This window comes from Barbus barbus (genome assembly GCF_936440315.1).
Source record: "Barbus barbus genome assembly, chromosome: 11".
NCBI lineage: Eukaryota > Metazoa > Chordata > Actinopteri > Cypriniformes > Cyprinidae > Barbus > Barbus barbus.
In genome coordinates this window covers 2,752,038-2,777,613 of record NC_136739.1, presented here as the reverse complement: position 1 = coordinate 2,777,613, position 25,576 = coordinate 2,752,038, and the positions used below count along the sequence as shown (strand labels likewise).

Here is a 25,576-nt window from a genome sequence, read left to right as displayed (position 1 = left end):
AACCGAGTACACAGTCACTGCATCATCCTGCTAACTGCACTTCCTGTTTCATTCGTCGTCTCACTACACATTCTGGTGGGCTGTTGGTTTCATCCTTTTTAACCTGCTAAGACACACAAACGTATATATATGTATATATATATATGTATATATGTATATGTATATGTATATGTAAGAATCACTCTATAACTCAGACTTCATATTATTCACATATATTTTCAGTTTAATATCCTTTATTGGCATGAAATAAACTTACCTACTGTACATACTGAGAAAATAGGGCTGTGTATATTTATTTTTTTATAAAATATTTTTAGGCAGCACTTTTTTTATTTACACTACTGTTCAAAATTAATTAATTAATTGAAGCTGCAATCCGTAAGTTTTACCTCTGTCGCTACCTATGTTTGAAAACCTGGAATTGCAGCTCTGTGCGGAATTATCATGCTTGCGTGTGGTTGTACTCCGGCATGGCTCCAGCGCGGATGGATCTAATGTTTTGAGGTGAATGTGTAGCTGTCAGTCACCGCACCAGTGTGGATCCTGTACTCAGGAATCACAGATTCTAGCCTACGTCTTGGAATATATGACCCAAATACGAATTGTCACCGTATATTGCCATCTGAACAAGTAACAAGTCTTCCACATTTGTTCTGACCAACTGAAGAAAAAAACATTACCATAAATTGCGCTACCAATGGTGATTTACATCTAAAGATCGGTTAGCTCATATCACATCAAACAGTGCAAATTATTATTATTGTTATACTTTATTCTCAAATTATTAATGTTAACAACATCAGCATTGTGTGACAGTGTAGTTTATTAGCGTGTAGATTTCAATTTCTGTACAGTCTAATCTAATTGTCATACCATTCAAATTTCATATTAATAAATTATTTTTAAAAGCAAACTATGCTCACTTCGAACTTGTTGTCTTTAAAATGCAAATCTCGTGTAATCCCAGGCTATCTGTAATCAGAAACATATTTAAAACTGGAATATAATTTAATTTCATTCACATGTTTCATAAACACATAATCCTTTCTGGATTACAATCCGCCATCAAAATGATACATTTAATTATTCTAGCTGCTGTGAGAAAAGGCTAAACGATCTGCCACCTAAAGGATCCTCACATGTGATAGCCTACTAGCTGGGACAACTTCTTTATGTTTACAGATGTGATGTAATTAGAAAACATTATGGTTATTACATTCTGGTTAAGTACTTTTTTTAAGTAATTTTTAACTCAAAGTTACGGACTGCAGCTTTAAAGTATTAAATTCATATTTTTATTCAGTAAGGACTCATTAAAGTGTGACATTTATAATGTGATGAAAGTTTTCTGTTCATCTTGGAAAAAAAGTCACTGTTCCCACAAAAGCATTAAGTAGACAAAAGTAATTTTTTTCTTGAGATGCAAATGATTTCTGAAGGATCGTGTGATACTGAAGACTGAAGTAATGACTGCTGAAATTTCAGCATTGCATCGCAGGAAAAAATTACATTTTAAAATATATTGAATGTTATGAACAGTAATGTATACATATAAAACAAAGACATCATTTTTTGTGGTCTACACTGTGTCTCAGAGAAATAACAAACAAGTAATAAATTGAGTTACAATAAACATTACAAATTAGGAAATAACAGACTAATTATGCCAATAATAGTGTTAATAACATGTTTAGTTATAGCGACAAAGTCTCTGTCAGACGCATACACATACACACTCTTACAAGCTTAGAGGGGGAAAAATCAAGTCAATATGAGGCCCCAGTCCCATTATCATAGGAGTGAAAGATCATTAAAGGTGAGAGGATATTGCAGTGTGCTGGAGCTGATAATGGTCTCTGTCTGTCTGTCTCAGTGCTCGAGCCAAACTGTCACCCTTCTCCACCGCTGGCCTGACCCCAGCAGACCCCTCTTAAATGAGCCTGCATAATATTTCCTCAGAGCTCTAATGATTGCTTTTCTCTCTCTGCGGTTTGCCCGTTCTCTCACAGTTTCAAATGGGGGATACGGTCACATGGAAGAGGGGGATGATGAAGGCTTCGCTGCTAATCCTTATAGACAGGGCAGCCTGACGCTCCAGCAGAGGTAACATGGATTTGCCTTGGCCAAACATGTCTCTTTTTCCATGTAGGGGTTGCACCGGCTAGTTGATTATTTTTGACACCAGTTGGTCACATGACTTGAGTATTTGTCTGTACTTGGCAAAATCAGGACAGTTCCTCTGACCACAAACTGTAACCCAGTGTAGCTAAATTATCTGACATTAGTTTTGTTGTAAATTCCAAATATATGGCTTTAGATGATCTGAGTTTGTAATGTTTACAAGGCAGAAATCTTTTAAACCATCCTGAACATAATAAAGTGTCAATGAGCAAGTGGAACATGAGTACATCATCAGTTCAACACTGACCCACTGACTAGTTGGCTACTTTTCTGTAGTAGTCGTGCAATCCTATATGTTGTTTATTGACTTAAAACGGTTTAATAAAAATAATAAAGAAACGCATGCTTGCCCTGTTTGTGTGTGTGTCCAGTCTGAGTTCAGCTGACGCTTCTTTGACTGACGGAGGTCAGCAGGGTCATATGGAGCAGAATCATGTGAAGTCATCGAAGAGCATGGATCTGGGTAAGTTATTCACATTATTGTGTGATTTTGCTGTCTGCTTTCTCTCTGTGTTGTCCAATCAATGGAAATGGAGAAGTAGCTTTACAGAGAATAAAGACATCCAGAGTTTACATTTTACATTTATTCATTTAGCTGACGCTTTTATCCAAAGCGACTTACAATTGCTATACATGTCAGAGGTCGCACGCCTCTGGAGCAACTAGGGGTTAAGTGTCTTGCTCAGGGACACATTGGTGTCTTACAGTGGATTCGAACCCGGGTCTCTCACACCAAAGGCATGTGTCTTATCCACTGCGCCATCACCACCCCTGTTAACCTGGAAATGATAACAAAATAAATGAAGAGATTTGCTGTTATACACAGTACCATTCAAAAGTTTGGGGCCTGTACTTTTTTTTTTTTTTTTTTTTTTCTAATACTTTAGATGCATTAAATTTATCAAAAGTGACAGCAAATGAATTGATAATGTCACAGAAAATTAATCTTTTGAATCAATGCTGTTATTTTGAACTTTCTTTGCATCAAATAATTCTGGGGTAAAAAAAAATGCATCGCATTTCCACAAAAATATTAAGAAGCTTTTAAAATTTTCAATTTTCAAAATTAATAGTATTAAGAAATGTTTTTAAGCACTAAATCATCACATAAAAATGATTTCTGAAGGATCATGTGACACTTTAGTCTAAAGTAATGGCTGCTGAAAATTCTGCTTTGAATAAATTATTATTATAAATAATAATTAAATAATTATCACAGGAATAAATTACATTTTTAAATATAGCTGCAAAATGAGGAGCTAAGCATGGCATGGAGCATCAGACCAAATGCAACAATGAGTAATAAAAGCAATTATCCTGTCTACCTGCGGTGCTTGGCCCCTAAATATGTTCAAATTGTAAACATATCGTAAATTGTAAAAATATTTTACAGTACTAATGTTTATGTATTTTTGATGTAAAAAATATAAAAATCTTACTGACCCCAAACTTTTGAACAGTGGTGTATATATTACTTTCATTCTATATTTTTGACACAAATCTAATTCCATAATGCACCTGTGAGTGGATATCATATACACACACACACAGTATATATTTAGAATATATCATATTTAGAGGAGTGGAAACCATCCATGTTCTAGCAGTCTCTTCAATGTGAAATGTGGGCTGACTGGTCTAAGTGCATGCTGGGGGATGAATCAATGCTCCTCCTCACTGTAACACAATTAATCTCTCGTGTTCCAACATTACCTTGAAAATCTAATCATCGGCGCTCTATATCTGATGCATCAGCCACGGCTACAGACCAATTCTGTGTCACATGATGGCTTTTTAAAAAAACAATAGTGAAAGTATTGAAGAGCTCAATATGATGAGGGCGGATGGGGGCTGCTCTCTGGTGACCGTGGCGACTGTAGCTAAGGTGGGCGGCACAATGGCCAGCCTGAGCGAGCCCCGTGGTCCAATTCAACCATGAATAAAAACCCACTGTAATTTGGTTCCAAGTGCTGGATATGAAATTGGATCGTCTTTGATACAAGCGCTAGGATATTAATAATGCATAACCAATAAAGAGAGCCCCCTTTAGTTCATGAATAATAGAAAGTTTGAATATTTTTTTTAATTGAAATTTTTTGGTGTACGCTCATATTCACCTGGGTGTAGGCACATTAAAAGGAAAAAACTCAAGTGAATTATGCCACCAGCCTTCTCTCTGGATCCCGTCAGAGGCATGAATAGCTGTGAGGATATAAACCTGTACGCTAGATTTAGGTTTACGGCTACTGTAATGGCTTTGTTTTGATTATTGTGTATGCGCTGATATGAATGCTTTAGTGACCATTTGTTTTCCTGGCCGGTTGGCAGGCTAGTAACTCTGTTAATGCAGAGTGCAGGAAGTACACCAGTGTTGTTTTTTTACTGTTGATGGGGTTATAAAGTAAATCGTACCGATTTACATCATCTATTGAAAATTCAATAACTGTGTTGGAATAGCTGAGCGGCTGGATGACTTTCACGAAACCCATCAAGAGCAAATTAATTGGGGAAAAAAAGAGAAGGAAGATATATTTCTTCTGATATGAATGCTATAGTGACTATATTTTTGATTAAATACAGCCTTAATGACTCAATTAAAACAATAAAATCTTACAGATCCCAAACTTTTTAACAGCAATGTATATTCAAGTATAAAAATATATATATATATATATATATATATATATATATATAAAAAAAGTGAACTACAGCACTGAGAATGTAATAAGAATCATCACTGATCATTTGACTTATTTATACTCATTTTTTATGATTTAACAAATGTGTGCACATGTAATCAAGTTGCATACTTTGGATACAGTATGTGCTCTTGTGGGTGACCATAACGTCTGTTCAAACGTCTTATATAATTCTCTGATCATGTCCTATCCTTTATTCTTCTCACAGCGCTGCCTACAATAAAGGCTAAACAGATGAGAGACTAGCTTTATGATACCCATACCTGCAGCAAATACTCAGACGGGCCTCTGCAGCGCTCCACAGAGCAGTTTAAGGGAGTCCATCGGTTTGTGTCTTAGCAAGGAGATTTTTCGCAGAGAGCCGCAGGGGAGAACGATGACAGACTTCTCCCACCTTTCCTCCCTGAGGACGGAGACAGGAAAGAAAAGGAGTAATGAGAGTGAGAGAGGAGATTATAGAGGTGCTGGAGGTGCAGATGAGAAGAGAGAGATGTTGTGAGCGAGGAAGAGGGTCCACTGGATGACTGCCTCTGAGGAATGGAGGGATCACTAAAACAGAAATGAGATGGCTGCTTTTGCAAGTCATTTTCTGTGCAGGCGTGATGGGTGCAACGGCTCTAAAAATTGAACGCTCACCATGAGAATTGAACAGTGCAGCACATTTCCACACATTAGCTAAGGATGACCCTATTAGCTCAGCTTTTTTCCATAACACACTGAATGAGAAATATTTCACTCTCTTAAAACGCTGGATGCAGCAGAATTTCAATTACACTTCATTAGTTTTCCATATTTGGTTCTCGCAAAGTAATGTTTCGGTGGCGGCAGTCGACTATGCCAACAATTGATTGGCTTTCATTATCGTGATAGAGTAAGAGTGTGTGTTTTTCAACAAATAGACACATGGCAAAAGACTTTCCTCATTCAAAACAACCGTTTTAGCTAGTCTCTATGACTTAATGAAGGAGCATAATGGATGTAGAGCTATTTTTTTATCTCTCTGACTTCATCTTGACTCTCCTCTGAAACCATAGGTTCCAATTGACCCTTCGCAACCCACACCCCCCCCCCGAATACATCGCGACGCAAAGAGGAAATTGACAACACGCCGATAGACAAGACAGAGCAGGTTACAAAGTCTCAGCTTTCCAATTTTGTCATTTTGTAAGAAATTCAAACAATAAATACAGTTTTGTGGTCCTGTCTAATGTGTCGTGACAGACCACTGTAGAACATCAGTTCAAATGGCTAAAATATTGCTGCAATTAGTTATAACTTAAAATTTGATCAAGAACTTTTGAATTTGAATCGAATCAGGGAATCGTCACTGATTCCCTACGTCGTTACTTAAATGCTAATATATTTGATCATTCAAGACAAAAAAAACACAAAGAAAAAGCTCATTCTGAATAACGCTGCGGCTAACTGTGTAAAATAGGTACTAGCATAATTGTTTCTCGCATAAACCTAATACCAGCCTCTCCAGAGAAAATGCTTCATCCCCATGTGCTCGTACGATTGCACTTCAAGATGAATACTTGCACTCAGAGTCCTTTATTCCTGGCTTCTTTTGATCAGAAACTGTCCTAAATACTCGTCTTTCATCTTCGTGTGGAGGTCCAAGGCCAAAGTGTGTTATTCTCCTGAGCTTTTGTTCTCACCGGCAGAGTAGGAATACATTTGTTCGATGAGTGTGTGTCTTTTCTGGAGAATAATTATTCATTGACCTATTTTGTATTGTTTTACCCCTCTCCGTGAAATCAGAATTAGATTTGTAATGGGGGAAAACCACCATTATCTACATTCTGTTTTAGGAATGAGTTGAATTGAAAAACAGGAAATAATTGTTTATAAGAGATGGACATTGTGCAACGTACAATTGGTTTGTTGTGTGTGTGTCATTAGCAGGACATGAATGTTGTTCAGACCTCAATCATAATGCATGTTTTGCTCATTTTATACACTTTGGTTAGACAACAGACCATCTTTATTTTCACCTTCAGTGAAAATAAGTGGTATTTGCTAAGGCAGTACATTTTGGTTTCTATTTCTGCTGTTATGCTCGGTACTCCATCCACTAAAATTTCATTGGTCTAGAATCACACTTGATGTAACTCATCCCACACCGTTTGTGCTACGGACATGAATGATACTTAAACCCAAAAATGTACATTCTGTCATTTACTCACCCTCATGACATTTTTTTTTTATTTCTTTCATTGTTTCACAGAAAAAAATCAAATCATTCAGATTTGGAATGGTGAGTAAATGATGACAGAAATCAGAATATCATGAAGATTTAGAGATGGGCCAGTTAGTAACTACCTTTTTCAGCGTTGCCACTGTAATTGAACTGAATTGAATTAACATTGAACTGACTTGACCTGAAAAATACACTTTTGCCTTGAATTGAATGGAACTTTTCAACATTCACAGTTGAACTGAATTGAAACAACATTGCACTAAACTGATATGAATGATCACACTTTTGTTTTCTGTAGAGCTGAATTAATTTCATTTTTGTTTCATTTTATAACAGCAACACTGATGCTTTCCTGTTTATTAATGAGAAGCTGCTTTGAAACCATCTGTATTGTAAAAAGCGCTGTATAAATAAATATGACTTGACATCTTATTTTATTCACTATGTATTTATTCTAAATGTATCGTAATGCAATGTCATTTTTCATGCCAATTAAGCTGAGAGACAGAAACATTTCACTCATAAATTGAGTTTGGGTGCAAACTCAAGTTATGTGGGACGTGACAGTGGTTTCTGTAAGCTGACTGGCTAAAACTCCCTGCACATTATTGTAGTCAGGACAAAGGATAAGCCAATTTTTCCACACAATAGCACATTGTTTCAAAGCCAGAATCGCTGGTGCCAGCCAACACACACAACATCTTCAACTTATATTTGCTGCCGAGTCAATAAGCTTTCACACATTTGAAACAGACAATTATGAAATAATTATCCCTCCACCCCTTTCTGATTGATTTTCCACAATTTGCTATTGTTCTTGTAAATCCTTTCCTTTCGCTCAATGCATCAACATCTCTGAGCGCATCTAGCATGTGAAGTTTGTGTTTGTCTTTGTCTGTTTGTTTGTGTATCTGCATAAGCAGTTCTTAAGCTAGTTTTTTTTTAAGCTTGTGCAATCTGTCATCACATGACGGATCACAGCCCGCTGAGAGCCGTATTTAGCCTTCTATCTCTCGTCTGCTGGGAAAAATTGACCTCATGAAAAATGAATAGGATTATTTAAAAGAGATTGCAATGTAATGAAAACCTATTACTGTGTGCTAGGCCGCTGCTAGCTCGCCGGCGTTTGCCTCTCTCCCTTCAAATCCTTTTTCTGTGGATTACCCGTGCCTCTGCCACTATCGCTTGCCTCAATTTAACATCATATCATATTTGTCACAGGGCCCGAACCCCTATAGCCCAGCTCTCAATAATTACTGTAAATCTCTGCCAATTTCCTGCCCCTGTATTTGTATTTGGACGCGTACACAAGTCACTTCTGGGGTAGCAGGGTTGGAACAGAAACTATTCGGCTAATGTAAACCATACAGGCTCTCCTAAGCCAGAATGTCTTTTTTTTTTTTTTTCTCTTTTAGTGATTTGGGTGGATTTTTAGGGTGTTGGAGTCTCATTTATGATTTATTTTTCATGCAATGTTGGTTCTGAATGTGTGGAGTTTTATGTTAGCACTATAGCTGGCTGCATCACAGCACTGATGCTAGATTGACTGCACAGATATCTGTATTGGCTTTAAATGGGGATTGTGGTTAGAACTTGAGAGCAAAAGTTATTAGCATCAGGACAGAACAGACACTCTCCCTCTGCCTTTCTGCCCTGTGGTAATTCTTGAAATGAATAGCATGCCCTGTGGTTGTGTGGTTTTACTTTGTTTACAAGCGTGTGGAAAAAAGGAGCGCGCACTGCTTTTTTTCTCCTGATGTAAGCAATCTTCACTCCCTCCAGGTGTGCAGAAAGAGCATATGCTGCCCATACGCATGTACACGCATAAACCCCCACACACATATACAGAGATTACACCCTTGCATCTTAGGTGTACCCCAGCAGTAGCAGTAGAGATTGTATTTATTTATTTTTGCTTGTTTTAAATTTTCTTTTGTTTTTTTCCATTTCGTTTCTTTTAGTTTTGTTTTGTCAGACATTCAAGTCTCATTGTCATAAATGTCGTAAATAATTTTGTTCCAGTAATAATAGAACTGTTCAGAACAATATCTCAGTTCCCAACCCTAATTAGCACTAGCGATTAAAATGTAACCCGAGTGAGGAGGCCTTACTTAATCCCAGAGTGCATCTGTCTCCCTCCGTGGCAGATGAAAGCAGCATGTATGCTTTGTCAGAAGTCAGGTAATGAATGCACTCTCGCTTGCTTTGGATCAGTTCGAGCTCACACACTCATGCCCACAGCTGTGTCCGGTCTGACTCCAGTGCCCTGCTGATAGACTTGTTCCGTTGTGCTTGTGTCTGATGGATAGGCCCCTGAGGGCCCCGTGTAGACCCCTGTAGAGAGCATGCAGGGCATGTGGGACTGGAAAGCTGAGAGAGCGATGTGCATAGGAGGAGACCAAAGGGTTTCATACGTAACAACTTGATTCTTTCACTCCACCATGTGTACTGCCTGAAGCTTGGTTCGGATGGTGGTAAAACACCACAAACTCTGCCTCTCCTTTAAAGAAAATCCATTACAGTCTTTGTCCAGGAGGTCTCACTGACATAGTGAAACCTAATGCAAACCAGTGAAAGATGTGGTTTAGCATGTAGTTTATTCTAGTGTACTGTTTAATGGATGTTAGATTCTGGCCTACACTGAAAAAATGTTTATGCGTTTTGCTTCAGAACAGTTTCATTTGTAAGGCAAGTAACATGTTGAATTAAACATGACATTTTAAAGTAGAAATGGTACTTTCTTGTAAAATGAATTCCACTGATCTTTGTATTATTTACAACGCCATAAAATAGGGTTTGAAATTTTTTTTGCATGCCGTTTTCTCAATCTTTTATATTATTTTTTTCACATTAGTCCATTGTATGCGTGTATTGCTCTACTATGGCATTCTCAAAACAAAGAAACCTTTCTATGCAGATTTATTTGGTCTCATAGTCTTATCTAAGAGTGAGTCTTACGACCAAAAATGCTTTCTAGGTAGGCAACGCACTAGATTTTGTGGCTGCCTAGTAAGTGGACCAAGCGTGTGTGTGGCCCATGAGATGATGGAACATGTTTCCACCAGATGCTCTCTATGTCCCGATGCCTACTCCCTTCATCCCGCAGTGCTCCTCTCCACACCCTCCCACTCTTCCTCCATAGTGTGACCCTCAGTTCAGTTACAGTGAAATGAGTGAGATGATATGGGGCCTGGGGTCTTTCCGCTCTCATCTTTCTTTCTCACTCTATCCTCATTTAGTCTATATTTTGGGAGAGCATCGCTCTCATATGGGACTCCCACAGAGAACACATGTGACCTTTGACCTGTTGAGGAGTTTTAAGCTGTGTTCCATTCAAAGTCGGATGTGGGACATTCCTACTTGATATCTCCAGCTTTCAACCATTAAACGTTTCATCGTCTGAAGTGTGCAAGATGACACAAAGCAGAAGAGCAATGCTAACATTTGTTTTGCAGGTGTGCAATTATTCATGGAGATTGTCATGTACTGCGTTTTAGTACCAATTTCATTGTTTACAGTCTTAATTCCTTTTGGAATCTGCTAAAGAAAACAATCTGAAATGAAGAAAATGGAAAATGGAAGAAAATAACTCATTTTAATAGAGGGAGCTTGCTGGTTAGTCTTTGGAAAAACTCTGCTTGGAGAAGAGAGCTACAGCAAATCAATGTTACTATTAGGTTTGGGACAACAGTTATGAACAAGCATAATTTGGAGATTAAATAAGTTTTGCATTTCAAAGTAACAAGTAAATGTTATTTTAACAAGAAATTAAGTAATTGTTATGCTTGAATGTGCATATAAGTTTTAAAATGACTTGAATATAGTGCATGTACAATACAGCACATGTCTTTATCGTCAAGTCAGATTTTGGCCTGAGCTTCCAAATTGGACATCTGAGATCAAGTAGTAATATTTTACACTTTTCCAAGTAGTAGGTTGTAAATTCAGACTTTCCGAGTTGAACTGAACACAGCAATACGGCTTACATGCCTGTTGAATATGTCACCATGGACCACAGTGGCCTTTTTCAGATTTAGTTTTTTTGTGGAGTTCTTTGCCATCTGTGTGTGTCTGTGCTTTTGTCTTGTGGTGTGAGGCGTTGAATATTGACTGTCTTTTGGCATGTGCAATTTTTCTGTACAGAGACTGAAGTAAAAAAGGGATTGGTAATACATTTAATAAACCAATCCATTTTGTGGATGTTTTACTGATGCCCAGACTAATATTTATTGACAAGATGTGAAGGCTTTGCTGACTAGGTGGGTTTGGTAAAGCTTGGCTCTGGGAAAAGGCCCCAATGTGTCTTTATGAGCTTTGACATATTTAATTAGCAGGATGGTCTTAAGAGCCCCTCGCTCTGGGCTTTTAATCTCTCTAAAACCTTCTCGGCGCTGGGTTCCCGTTCTCCTTCCTGCTTTCTCTCACGTCGTGCTCTCTCTCTCTCTCTCTCTCCATCACTCCTCATATTCCTCCCTCTTTCTGATCCCCAGCCTCTCTTGGCAGCCGTGGTCCCACCCACACGTGATTCCTAGCCTCGGAATCCAATTCCCATCAAAATTGTGTTACACCTCCGGCTCCGAGAGCTCCCATAACTCTCTCTGGCCTAGCAGCTCAAGGCAATAATCTGCATCCAGCCACCAGATGCGGGACACAGTCCAACACAATAAGGAGAGCGTTTTCTCTTCACAAGTTTTGATTCCCTGCGCTTACTCAGCGCCAAAATTTTATAATAACACATAGGATGGTAGCCAATATGGTCCTGTATCCATTACGGTGGTCCTGATTCGCCACACCCAACAATAACCAAACCTGAACCCGATGCGTTCCAGTGAATCTTAAGTGTATTGCTGCAGAATGTACTTCTGCTGTATTTTATCTGTCTTTTTTTGGTGTGTATTTGGTCTGTGTATGTATAGATTTACTAACTTTTTCCCAAAATCTAGTATGCTGCCTACCTAAATAGCTATTTAAAGTGCATTCCCACCATAAAGTCTGTTTCAAAAGATGGGGAGCAATAAATGATTCCTAATAATAAATAAATGATTGAAGAGACCTAATTTGGGCCAAATTTAAAGTGTGGTCACATTTACTGTTGTTCAGCGAATTTTCACTGGTGAAATCCAGTCATTCCAATTGGAATCCACACAAGTGGTAATATTTCATTGGGGCGAAAGATTTTCCCATGTAGTTTTTGCATTGGGTTCAAGTTGGTCACACAAATTGCAGTAACCAATAGAAAGTTGCTTGGTTTGAAAGTAAGTTCTGTGTGAACTGTGCCTTTAGAACGTTTTGCTTTTTAAATTGTGCTAATGTTCTCTTAAATGCTCTGTGTGTTCTGATGTTTATTAGTGAATCTGACTGTTACCTTAGCAACTTGCTACTCAATCGAGAGTCGCATCTCTTGTGTGATTTTTGTGAGTACCACTACTTTTGTATGCCATTTGGAGTTTATGCTTATGAAGAGAGTTCCGAATCAGTCGCTTCTGATGTAAATTTTCACACATTCAAAGCCATATCGCCAGAGATAAGCCCAGACAGGCAGGTTTTTGGACAGTTCCCCAGACACCAGCTCTCTTTTTCTCCCTCAAATGCTGTTTCTCTCCCCATCTCTCTCTGTCTGCATCTGAGTGTATGAGGGTAGTCGAATCTACTTCCTCTGAGTGGCCACTTCGTTCCTCCTTCTCCTTCCTCCTTAATTGCAGTGAAGTGCAGATGAAAGAGTGGAGAGAAGGAGCATGAGATTTTTTTTCTCTTTAAATCCTCAGCTCTTGAGCGCCATAGCCGAGTCTTGCTTTCTATTATCAGACTCTATATGTGTGTGTTTGTGTCAGGCAGATGAGATCTTTTGCCTGCAGTGCTGGGAGAGCATAACGTAAGAGCAAAGCACCCTGGCAAAACCTATTCTCCTTCTGCTTTGGCCTGAATACAGAGACCACAGGTCCCTCCACACCCCAATACCACAGCAGCCTTTGGTCCAGAACAAACACTCCAACTTTCCTTCTCAAGTCATGGAAAAACCTTCAGTTGCCAAAGCTAGGGAAAATTTGAATGTTAGATATTGTGTTCTCTTATGATTTTTAATATGCTGGGAAAATGAAGCCAAGTCACGAAGCGTCTCAGGCAGAGTTTGTGAGACGTATGCCATCTGAAGCAGTTGTGATGAAAGACGTGTTTATGCTTTTGCAAATTAAGGAAATTGTTGTTATTCCATGTGAAATAAATCACATGAGAGGGATTAATAGAGCAGGCCTGGAGAGTGTATGTTTTATCTTAAAGGAATATTTCATCCAAAAATATACTTACCCTTGTGTCAGTGATCACACGGCTTTTTCCCAAACTGTGGTGAGCATGGGTGTCTAAAAACCACCATAGGATTATAACGCACACTAAGACTTCTGAAGCAATATGACTGATTTGTGCAGGGCTCTGCATGAAATATGGCCTGCTGGCCCGGGGCCAGTTTGAGAGTTTCAGGCCAGTTGACAGAACTCTCATTTGTCCTTTTGGCCCAGTGTTGTGATGCCATAAATTGTTTACAGATCTTGTGCATCCATTTTTATGCTTTGCAAAATCTGTCATGTACACTAGTACTATTTGAAAGTTTGGGGTCAGTCATTTTTTTTTTTTTAAGAAATTTATATTTTTATTCAGTAGGGATATATGAAATTGATCAAAAGTGCCAATAAATACATAAATGCTGTTCATTTGTACTTTCTATTCATTAATGAATCCTAAAAGAAATATCACAGTTTCCACAAAAATGTTAGGCAGCACAACTGTTTTTGAATTTGATGGGGAAAAAAGAAAGAAACATAGTTATTTTAAGTTAATTATATTTAATTAAAATCATATTTAATAATAATAATGTTTCACAATACAGCTGTTTATACTGTTTCTGATCAGTTGAATGCAGCCTTGTTGAACAAACGAGACAAAGTGGGTTATATTATAGCTGTGTATTAACTTATTACATATTTTTACAAACAAAAGTTTGTAAAGACCATTGTGAAAAAATTTAAAATTAATTAATTCCCCCCCCCCCCAATATCTCTTGGGGCCAGTGACATTTTTGGCAGACAAAAGGAAAACTACTGGCCTGACTGGACTAGGAGAAAACATCCTGACTATTAGGAAGAGCAGACTGAAGTTTTAATCATCATTCATTGTTAATCTAACATATATTGTCTATCAAATCTCATCGTTTCTGATTGTGAATGTTCAAAACTTTTGTTTGATTACGAAACAACCAATGCTGTTTCTTGTCAACTTTAAACTTGGCATGCCGGGTATAGGTAAAAACAGTAAATGTACAGTAACGCCCTAGAAGAAATGTGGTTCATTAAAAAATAAAATATAATTTTATACTTTCTCTGTCTGAGAAATTAAAAAGTGTAAATGTTCTTCTCTGCTCAAGATCAGGCCTGAGACCAGGAGTTTTTATTGCACAGTGGTGTGTATCAAAGTAATATCCAGCACCTGCTCAAGGCAACACAAAACAGAATATTTGCGCCTGTGAGTTTGACTCCTCATCTATCTCTGTCTAAAGAGCTTAGGGCTAAACCACTCAAACTCCCCACTCATCCAGACCCTCGCTATGACATGGAAGGTCACACACTGCACCAGTCAGAAACCAGTGGAAATATGATTCTCCTCTCTCCCAACTAAAGCTATCGATTTTTTTTTTTTCCTCTAATATCAGTTTGAACTAGTATTTTATGTCCCTCTTTTGCAGAATTGTTCTTAACGAACAGTTGCCCTTGTGTCACTAAAATGCCACTAGTGTCAAACAGGCCTGAGTGAGCGTGTCAGACAGACAATAGAAATTGAAACAACATGTCCGAGATATCGCTGACTGAATGTGATTTCCCTTTCTGCTAATGAGCCACATACTGTACACAGGAACTGCTGTCATACTTAAATAACACAGGATGACGTGCCAGGCCTCCTGCTTTCAGAAGGCAGTGTTGATTCAAGTTTGATAAATATGATACATTCAAGTAAATGCTGGTTGCAACTTGATTGGTTTGTCTGTAACTTTGGGAAAACTCTATACTGAGAGGAGCAACATGATTGGAAGAATTGTTTCTCTTAACCGTGATTTGTCAGTATTGATGCTGCTATCAGTGTCTAGCTGCATTTTAGTGGTTTGTTGTAAATCTTTTACCATTAAACAGCTTGTTTTAGTCGGTCTTTCATATCTTAGCAAAGTCAAAATCACTGAGAAGACCCGAGCGGGGAGCTCGCAGATGCGTTTCCTTGCTGTTGTTTTTCTTTGCAGATCCAGACAGAGGAAAAACACTGGATATGAACTGGAGGTTTTAACCGTTATGCCAAGAACATAAACAGAAACAGACCAGGAAATTTAATGGAATTAAATTGGCAAGAATGAAAGCTTAATGCAGGCTGTGTGTCATCATTTGTATTGCAGATGGAGGAGATGTCAACATTTCAGATGTTGTCTGTGCTGCAGTGTGATTTTCTAAGTTTTTTCTAAGTGTATAAGAACAGTGGTTCTCAGGTTGGTCATAACTAAAACAAATTTTGCAAATAAGGTTTGTGAAATGCAAGGAGAAAAAAATGCTAAATATAAATAAAAAAATGCAGTTATTTAAATAACCGTACGTAACATTTACAACCCGAATTCCGGAAATGTTGGGAGGTTTCTAAATTTGAATAAAATGAAAACTAAAAGACTTTCAACTCACATGAGCCAACATTTTATTCACAATATAATATAGAGAACAAAACAAATGTTTAAACTGAGAAATTGTACACTTTTATCCACTAAATGAGCTCATTTCAAATTTGATGCCTGCTACAGGTCAACCCTCTACGGACACCTTGGCAATTGAATCGCCATTGGCTAGTAAATTTTTTAGTTTACTCGCCAGACTTTTATGCTGTGTGTGTGTGTGTGTAATAAAGTAAGCCTATTATTTAATGATAGAACTTTAGTAATTAGAATTAAAACTTGGTACCCATGTATGAATGCATATTAGTCATTTTAACTGAACTTAGGACTGGTGGTGGTGCTTTTTTGGGCATTCAGTGTTTCTGTAATAAAAAAGGGGGGACAAAACTAACAATAATACTGATAAGATAATAATGATGATAATAATAAGAGGAAGAAGAATTGTATTAATAAGAACAATATAAAACGCACTAAGGATTAATGAGCTGCTGGATTCATGAATATTAATCAGGTTGTCTGCGTTCGCTGGAACTGATTTGCTGAAATCAAAACAGCGACGATAATAGGTGAGCTCCAGCCAATGAGATTGTTGTTTGCGCATTTAGTTCCGTTCTTAAAAGCTGAAGAATTCCAAAAGGAACACTGTTATTTTGACGGGAAAATACAACACAGAATATCGTTTACATGTAGTGCGTCAATTCTGCATGTTATGTAAGACTGTCTTGCTCTTTCTTTCTTTGCGTGTGCGACAACGACATATGCGCCTTCACAATAGAGTTTACGTACGCCAAACACAGGTGCGCTGCGCATCTATTCAGATGAACTGGAAAAACAAAGTACAGATCGCTTGACGGAGAGTGAAGCTTTGAAGCGCGAGTTAAAATATATCTGTGCTAAACTTATATACTTAGCTTCCAACTTACACACTGGCGATTAAAATCTGAGTATTTATTAGCCAGGGGCTAATATTAGTCATAATTTTAGTCGTCCAGAGTGAAGATTTAGTCGCATATGCGAGTGATTTACTCTCAATGTAGAGGGTTGCAGGTCTCAAAAAAGTTGGCATGGGCGCAACAAAGGACTGAAAAAGCTTACATTATTGAAGAGATTTTGAAAAGGGAGAACATCTAGTATCTGATTAAGTTAATTGACATCATGTCTGTAACATGATTAGCTGTAAAAGTGATGTCTTAGAGAGGCAGAGTCTCTCAGAAGTAAAGATGGGCAGAGGCTCTCCAATCTGTGAAAGAGTGTGTAAAAAGATTGTGGAATAATTTTAAAAACAACGTTCCTCAACTTCAGATTGCAAAGGCTTTGCAAATCTCATCATCTACAGTGCATAACATCATCAAAAGATTCAGAGAAACTGCAGATACGTCTTTGCGTAAGGGATAAGGCCAAAGACCTTTGTTGGATGCCCGTGGTCTTCAGGCCTTCAGACGACACTGCATCACTCATCGGCATGATTCTGTCATTGCTAAATGGGCCCAGGAATACTACCAGAAACCACTGTCGGTAAACACAATCCGCCGTGCCATCTGCAGATGCCAACTACAGCTGTATCATGCAAAAAGGAAGGAATATGTGAACATGGTCCAGAAGCCCCGTCGTGTCCTGTGGGCCAAGGCTCATTTAAAATGGACTGTTTCAAAGTGGACAAGTGTTCTATGCTTAGATGAGTCCAAATTTGACATTCTTCTTGTAAATCACGGACACCGTGTCCTCTGGGCTAAAGAGGAGGGAGACCTTCCAGCGTGTCATCAGCGTTCAGTTAAAAAATCAGCATCTCTGATGGTATGGGGGTGCATAAGTGCATATGGTATGGGCAGCTTTCATGTTTTGGAAGGCACTATGAATGCTGAAAGGTATATAAAGGTTTTAGAGCAACAAATGCTCCCCTCCAGACGATGTGTATTACAGCAGGACAATCCAAAACCACATACTGCAGCTTTTACTACAGCTTGGCTTCATAGTAGAAGAGTCCGGGTGCTGAATTGTCCTGCCTGCAGTCCAGATCTTTCACCTATAGAGAACATTTGGCGCATCATTAAACAAAATACGTCAAAGATGACCACAAACTCTTCAACAGCTGGAAACCTATATCAGGCAAGAATGGGACCAAATTCCAACACGAAACTCATAACCTCGATGCCCAGACGTCTTCAAACTGTTTTGAAAAGAAGAGGAGATGCTACACCATAGTAAACATGCCCCCGTCCCAACTATTTTGAGACCTGTAGCAGGCATCAAATTTGAAATGAGCTCATTTTGTGCATAAAAATTGTCAAATGTATCAGTTTAAACATTTATGTTATCTATGTTCTATTGTGAATAAAATATTGGCTCATGTGATTTTAAATTATTTTAGTTTTCATTTTATTCAAATTTAAAAAGCGTCCCAACATTTCCAGGAATTTGGCTTGTATACCAGGATAAAGGTCCTGAGCATTCTTGACATTTCTTACACTTCTTATATTTCTTAAACCAATAATTCACAGCACAAATCACATTTATAGTCAGGCTGAATATATGTTGTAAATCTAAAGATGTATTTATACATCCAAACATGAAGTTAATGAATAGGTCCTGAATATTAATAAATATTTATAAATCCCAAATAAATGTTTTAAAGCAGAATATAAATCCTTTCTAAATCTGAGTATATATTTAAAGTTCCTAAAATATTTTAAATCGGTCTTTTACTAAATATGCAGTATAATCCTTGAATATAAAATAGATAATGAGTTTTAATGATTAATTTTAAAGACTTCAAAATATGTACAGTAAACTAATTTGGTTAGGCTGCTGTTCCATGTGTAATATTGTCATCATCTGATTGCTGAAGAGTTTGTAAATGTTTTTTTAGGGCATGTGTGCTGAACAGGCATTTTCAAACTGTGTGTGTGTGTCGCAGCACCTCTAAATGTTCAAAGACTGAGTCAGGAGATTTCTCTCGCTCACACACACATACACAGACACTCGAAGAGACAGACATGCAGGTGTGTTGATTGAGAGACGGATAAATGCTTACTGTCTAAAACAAAGATCTCTCTCTCTCTCTCTCTCTCTTTGGCTCTCATTGAGTGGTTTCCCTCTCTCCATTTGTCACTCAGTCAGGAGCTGGGATGCTTTCCAGAACCTCCGCTTTAACAAACATCAGGCTTTTACATCTCTGTTTCTCTCTAGCAGTCATATGCTTCCAGAGCAGATCTCCTCTGACTGTGTGTGTGTGTGTGTGTGTGTATGTGTGCGCAGCTTGTTTCATATACTGTCAAGCAACACTCTTCTGTTTCTCATTGCATTTAAGCTGGATTGCCATGAAATCAAAACTGACCATTTTTATTTTTCATGAAATTTTGAACTGCATGGACTATAAAGTTGTCCAGTGGCCAGATGAGTTTCAGTCCCTGCTTTCCAGCACCCTGTCACCCGTGTGAAATGATTGCAACAATTAGCATCCAATCAGTTCCCAATAGACCAGATCAAGTTCCACCCTGCATTGTATGTGGTTCAATAAGCTGTTTAACTCGGGTGTATGTCACAATGGAGAATAAAAGTTGGATACAGTTTAAATTTCATGCTGAGTTTAAGATTTTAATTAAAACAGTACTTTCAGAAAATCATCAGCCTTGAGCAGATGTGGCAAAAGTGCATTTTGTACCCTGTTTGTGCAGAAGTCCTCTGAAGTTTGGCTGTGGTGAGCGCGACTGTGCTGCTGATTGTCTGATGCATCTCTTGTGCAATTTTGACTTTGAAAACATTCAAGTTGCTGCCAAGCGCTGGCCTGTTGAGAGCCGTGATGCCACACTGTTCTCTCTCTCTCTGTCTCATTTGCGTGTTCCTGCACACTAATCTCTGTACACGATTGAGAGGGAGTTTGTTGTTGATTCAAGTTGAAAGCTGCCATATTTCACTGATTGGAATTGATAGATTAATTTGCGCTGTAGAAAGCCATCTGTTTGTTTCTCTGTGTGTGCTAGTGCATTTCCCTAGGTGTACTTGGATGAATTTAGACACATCCAAATATATGAAGTCACCTCTTCTGGTGTAACTTTTGTTCGCTCATCTTCGTTAGTCTCAAACGTGCTGCAATGTTTTGTGTTCATATGATTGTTCAGTTATGTTTGCAGCAGACAGTGACTGAAAAGATCAGCGCTTGAACAGACCAAGCGCTTGCAGCAACAATTTGTTACTGTTAGTCAGAGACCAAAACTTCGGTTTGAATCTGAATGTGTGGTGAATCTCTAAGTAATCACATCTTTATAGTCACAAGCTAAGACTTTGTATTCAGTGCACTGAAGTGTTCATCTAATTTTAATTATTTTTGGTGGTTATTTTCAGTGGTTGTCAACTTGACTAAGTGTCCAAAATATTCGAAGGCTCCGTGACTTCTTTTGTTTGTGATTACCAGATAAGGTTTAAGAAACTGTACACTATCTTTAAAACATTTGGGGGGCAGTAAGATTTTATTTTTATTTTTTTCAAAAGTTGTTGTTCAAACTCACCAAGACTGTATTTATTTTATCAAAAAATAAAGTAAAAACACTACAGCCATTGCTATAGTATTCCGTGTCACATGATCCTTTAGAGTTTGTAATATGCTGATTTGCTGCTCAAGAAACATTTCTTATTATTATCAATTTCCAAAACAGTTGTGCTGCTTATTTATTTTTTCATTTTTTGTAAAAGCCATGATACACTTTTTCATGATTCAGGATTGTATAATATATTTAGTTTATTTATAAAATATTTTTAATTATGAATGATATATAAAAGAGTTAATTAAAATAAAACACTAACATTAAACTGAATGGTACTGTATGTTCATTACAAAAGTATACATGTAAATAGAAATTGTATTAATTTATGCGACTTTTCCAGCTCTAGAAATTATACCTTATATATTCAGTTTTTTTAAAGACCTTGGTTCTTCAAAGAAAAAAAAAACTGTTGTTGAGGAGGTTAATTAAAATAAGAAATATCTTGTTTTTTTTAAGGTATTTTGGCCTATTTTAATGCTTGTTTTGTCTTATTTTAATCATTTTGAGGCCCTCTTGGAAGTTTTCCGAGACCCCCTATCGGGCCCTGGGCCCCTGGTTGAGAAGCACTGATCTTGAGTCCTGTCATATGTGTTCCTCCACTTGTCCTTCTGTTCGTGACACGTTCAGTCAGCTCAGCTCACACTCACAGATCTGTGGGGCCCGACACTCACACATTCAAAACCAGTCCTGCCTACAGTGATCGGGCTCATAATGAGTTTCTGATTGATCGATACAATCTTTGTTACATCAAAATAAGATGAAAGCTCTGGCTGGAAGGGTTTCTCTGTCTCGTGCTGGTATGAGGGCGAGCTTTAATGGTTTGTGCTGGTTACCAGTGCAAGTGACCATCCATCACCCTGCACTCAAAAAGTGACAGACCCCTCCACCCACAGCCATCAGTCTCCGAAAGCCAGCGACCTCTGCTACACCCTCTTACACACGCTAACCCAATAAAGGTGAACCGTAATTATGAGATGCCTTTTAAAAGTCTGCCGTAGGCAATTATCAAAGCCATACATCTCCCGCTGCGAAATATCATAACAGGTTTTTAATACCTGCGATGTGGTGATGGATGCTAGACAGGCCGGTGGAGAACAGGTTTACTGTGTGTGTAGGATGTCAGCGAGCATCTGAACTGTAACTGGCGTATGTGTCTCTATCCTCTCTTCCTGCCCGAGTACACCATCGAGTTTGATTGACAGACTCAGGAACATGAGGTATGCAGGAGTATAACTCGCAGAAAGCTGCTTCCTGAACCCTGCACTTATGAACCGAGAGTAAGTGTTTCTGAGTGTGACAGGAGAACACAAGTGACACTGAGACAGCTGACCTTTTCCATTATACGCTCCACATTTCTCCTCTCCTAACTTCCACCACAGCAGATTCATCTTTGGCGTGACAGACTCCAAATGGCCCTCTCTTTACAGTGTCGGTTAAACGTGTTTTGAAATAAAGTTAGTTCCCTCAGTGGCCATTTTGGCAATGCCTCATTTTCCATTTATGTAATAAGAGTGTTGTAGGAATGAGTCTTTGAATTCAAAAACAAGTTAGCGCTTTGTAAAACAGATTTAATAAAGGAAATGAGGGTGAAATATTAAAATAAAAAAATAATAAATAATAATAAATTGAAAGAGACACAAATGTCCATAAGGTCGCACAAGGGTTAAATAATACCTGTGATTAACACAAGCTCAGGATATTTTCACATTTTATTCTACAACATCAAATGCATCAGTTATACCCCATTCATAATTTTTTTTAAAGCAATTAGTTGAAAATGGTGTTTGCTAAAATATGCATATATTTCTGCTGTTTACAGAATAAACCACAACGGTAACAGCTATCTTAGTTACTAAGTTACTACATTGTTACTAGCAATACCACATACTTTTGACAATATAGATTAAAAACAAAATCCAAACGCACATGGCCCTGTGTGAAAAAGTGCTTGCCCCCTAAACCTAATAACTGGTTGGGCCACCCTTAGCAGCATCAACTGCAATCAAGCGTTTGCGATAACTTGCAATGAGTCTGTTACAGCGCTGTGGAGGAATTTTGGCCCACTCATCTTGGCAGAATTGTCGTAATTCAGCCACATTGGAGGATTTTCGAGCATGAACCGCCTTTTTAAGGTCATGCCACAGCATCTCAATAGGATTCAGGTCAGGACTTTGTCTAGGCCACTCCAAAGTCTTCATTTTGTTTTTCTTCAGCCATTCAGAGGTGGATTTTCTGGTGTTTTTTGGATCATTGTCCTGCTGCAGAACCCAAGTTCGCTTCAGCTTGAGGTCTCGAACAGATGGCCGGACATTGTCCATAGTTAATGTAACCTCACTTGTATCGTGTCTCCTACCAAATTAATGCTCATTTGATGACGCACACTTTGGTGTACACCACCTCCTCATAGAATGCCAGGTGTGTGTGTGTAATTTAATCAAAGTATAGACTGCCAGAGCCTTTCGAGCCATGCTTTTAGACAAAGGGTCATACACCCCCCAATTTTTCCAGCCTCCCGCTTGGGAATTCAGCCTTTATCATTGGTCAAGGCTGTCTGTGTGTTTGGACTCACGGAGCGCCTAAGCCGGTGCGGGCGCGCCTAGCAGGCCCCAACATAGAGCCGTGTGCGGTCTCCCCAGCCTGGGTAGATGGCTCCTGACCACTGGAGTTCATCTTCACTCAACCCTGGAATTTACCATCATGGAAAGGCCCTCGCTCAGACATGTCTCTCTACCCGCTCCTGGCAGTCTTCATCTATGGATTGCGGCCTGCAGTTCCACTGCGGCCCACAGGGCCAACAGGCCCCACTTTATACCCAGCCATGTGCTTACTTAGGAGAGAGGACTCTCTCAACCCCAACAGAGTCAAGAACGACTTCGGCGTTTCAAGAGATTGCAACTTCGGCTATCGAATGGAACCATCCAGACCTTCTTCAGAAGCTTCACAGAACTCTCGTTCTCATTGCAAGTATCCAAATGCAAGTATCGTTCCCTGCAGCACACAGAGGTTTGTTGTAAGCTATCGTATACTGTGCTTTGAATTAGAGACTGATGGTTCTTTGTCAACTGAGCCTCATTACCCATTTCTGTCCAGTTTCATTCATCCAGTCTCACTTACCCTTCCCATGTACCATGTATGTGTGTGTATATATACATGTGTGTTTTTGTCTAGTTATGCGTTTGTGATTTACGTAAATAAAACTTTGTGCACAATGCATATGAGTATTTGTTTCTGATTCCCTGCTTGCAACAAAGTAAATTTAATGATTTCGATCTTGTTACATGCTCTGAGTAGTACTGTACCTTAAAAAAGGATATTTCTCTTACCCTGGAAATTAAGATTGATTTGAATTCATAAATAATCAATACTGAGTGTTCACTAGACGACCTGGTCAATTGATTGTACTGTAAATTATGCTTTATCAAGCTAATTCTATTAACTTGTCCAAATATTATAATTAATTATAAAGAGTTATGATTAATAATATTCCCTCTTGAGCTAAGATTACTACACCACACTCACATCTAACTTCTCGTTAAATCAGGTGACGACTAAAATTAATAGCCCCTCCCCTTTTTCAGAATGTATGTGGGTCTGATTAAAGCACGCTAGTATCCCGAGAGACACATTTAGACTCTCATCTCCAAGCCAAAAGTGTTTTGGAGACCTCCAGAGAGCAGACTTCTCAAAAGCTGCTTAATTTCATCAGCAGGCCATGGGACAGAAGTAATTGCGTTTGTGACACGAACTGTGCTCGTATAGAGAACATTTCAGTCACGCTGGCTGGTACATCAGCGGCTTGCTATTTATAAACCTCCTCTCACACAAATCCAGCCCTGCAATGAGCTGCAGCAGACCTCTCCTACTCACTAACGCTCCATACTGCTGTTAATGAACATTTCCCTATGATCCACCACCATGTGCTTGAAAGTCCATTTTAAGAGTGGTTTGCTTTGGTCGTTTCTGGTGAAATTTCAGGATTAGCCCTTCGGGAGTTAAACTGGCTTTTTCAAACTAATTCTTAAACCGCAAATGCCAGATGTTTTCAGGGCTGTGGCCCGGTGCTTAGTGCTCATTTCAAACATAAAGGGTTACTCCACTCAAAAATGAAAGTTAAATCATTATTTACTCACGCTCATGCATCCCAGATTTGTATCACTTTTTATTTTTTTTTCAGAAGATTTTCATAATACCGCCCAAACGTATACGCAAAGAAAGAAGGTGGCCAATCACAACGCACTGGATAGCTGGCCAATCAGAGCACACCTCGCTTCTCAGAACAATGAGCTTTGTAAAAATCGACGCGTTTCAGAAAGGCAGGGCATAGAGGAGTGAATAATGTACAGTATGTGGAAAATAATGTGTTTTTTGAACTTTAAACCACATAAACACTTTGCATTACACCAAATACACAAAATATAATTTTTTTAGCAATGTCATATGACCCCTTTAAACTATAAACCATCACTTCTGGACAACTGTCACAGAAGTTTACACTTGACATGAACGTCGGTACGTGGTGAAGCATGATGCAAGTGCATTCTAAAGCTCAAGTAAGATGTGTTGCTGAAACATGGAGGACTGTCATTTCTCGCATGAGTTTCACAACACGCTTATATCAGGATTTACAATGTGCTGACGTTAACATCAACCGGGGACTCATATGACAGTTGGCTGGAAGGGATAGTTTATAGTCATTTCTAAAGTGCCATTCTTCAGCTAGAAGATCTAGTCTATGGCATGTTAACTAACTAATGTAATAAACCAAATCAGCAAATTAAAATGATTTCTGAAGGATCATATGACACTGAAGACTGGAGTAATGATGCTGAAAATTCAGCTTTGCCTTCACAGGAATAAATTAGATTAATTAACATTGAAAACAGTTCTTTTAAATTACAATATTACTGTTTTTACTTAATTGATCAAATAAATTCAGCCTTGGTGAGCATTAGATACTGCGTTCAAAACATTTACAATCTGCAAACCTTTAAATGTAATGCATAAATAATTAAGACATCTATACAATTTTTGAATTTTTTTTTTTTTTACATTGCTCTTGATCTTTGTATCTGCCTACTAAAAATCAGCATGTCACATACATATGCACATTGTCGTCCTTTGAACTTTAATTTCTTGTCAAACTTCAAGGTGTGGCATCTGTTGTGATGCTATATGAAGTCCCTCTCATCCAGCTGTGTCCTCATCTCCGTTCACCCTCCCTGTCTCTCAGCGCCCCATTCCTCATCTCTCTCTCTCTTTC

At 38.4% G+C, this 25,576-nt stretch overlaps 1 protein-coding gene across 1 annotated transcript in view; it reads left to right on the top strand.

Annotated features, from left to right (window-relative positions):
* LOC306877001 (partitioning defective 3 homolog B-like) overlaps nt 1–25,576 on the top strand; it is a 298,887-nt gene that overhangs the window by 157,764 nt on the left and 115,547 nt on the right. The window contains exons 15-16 of the mRNA XM_079428505.1: nt 2,010–2,103; nt 2,553–2,644. Of these exons, the coding sequence (XP_079284631.1) occupies nt 2,010–2,103; nt 2,553–2,644 (186 nt within the window). The remainder of the gene's footprint in view (nt 1–2,009; nt 2,104–2,552; nt 2,645–25,576) is intronic.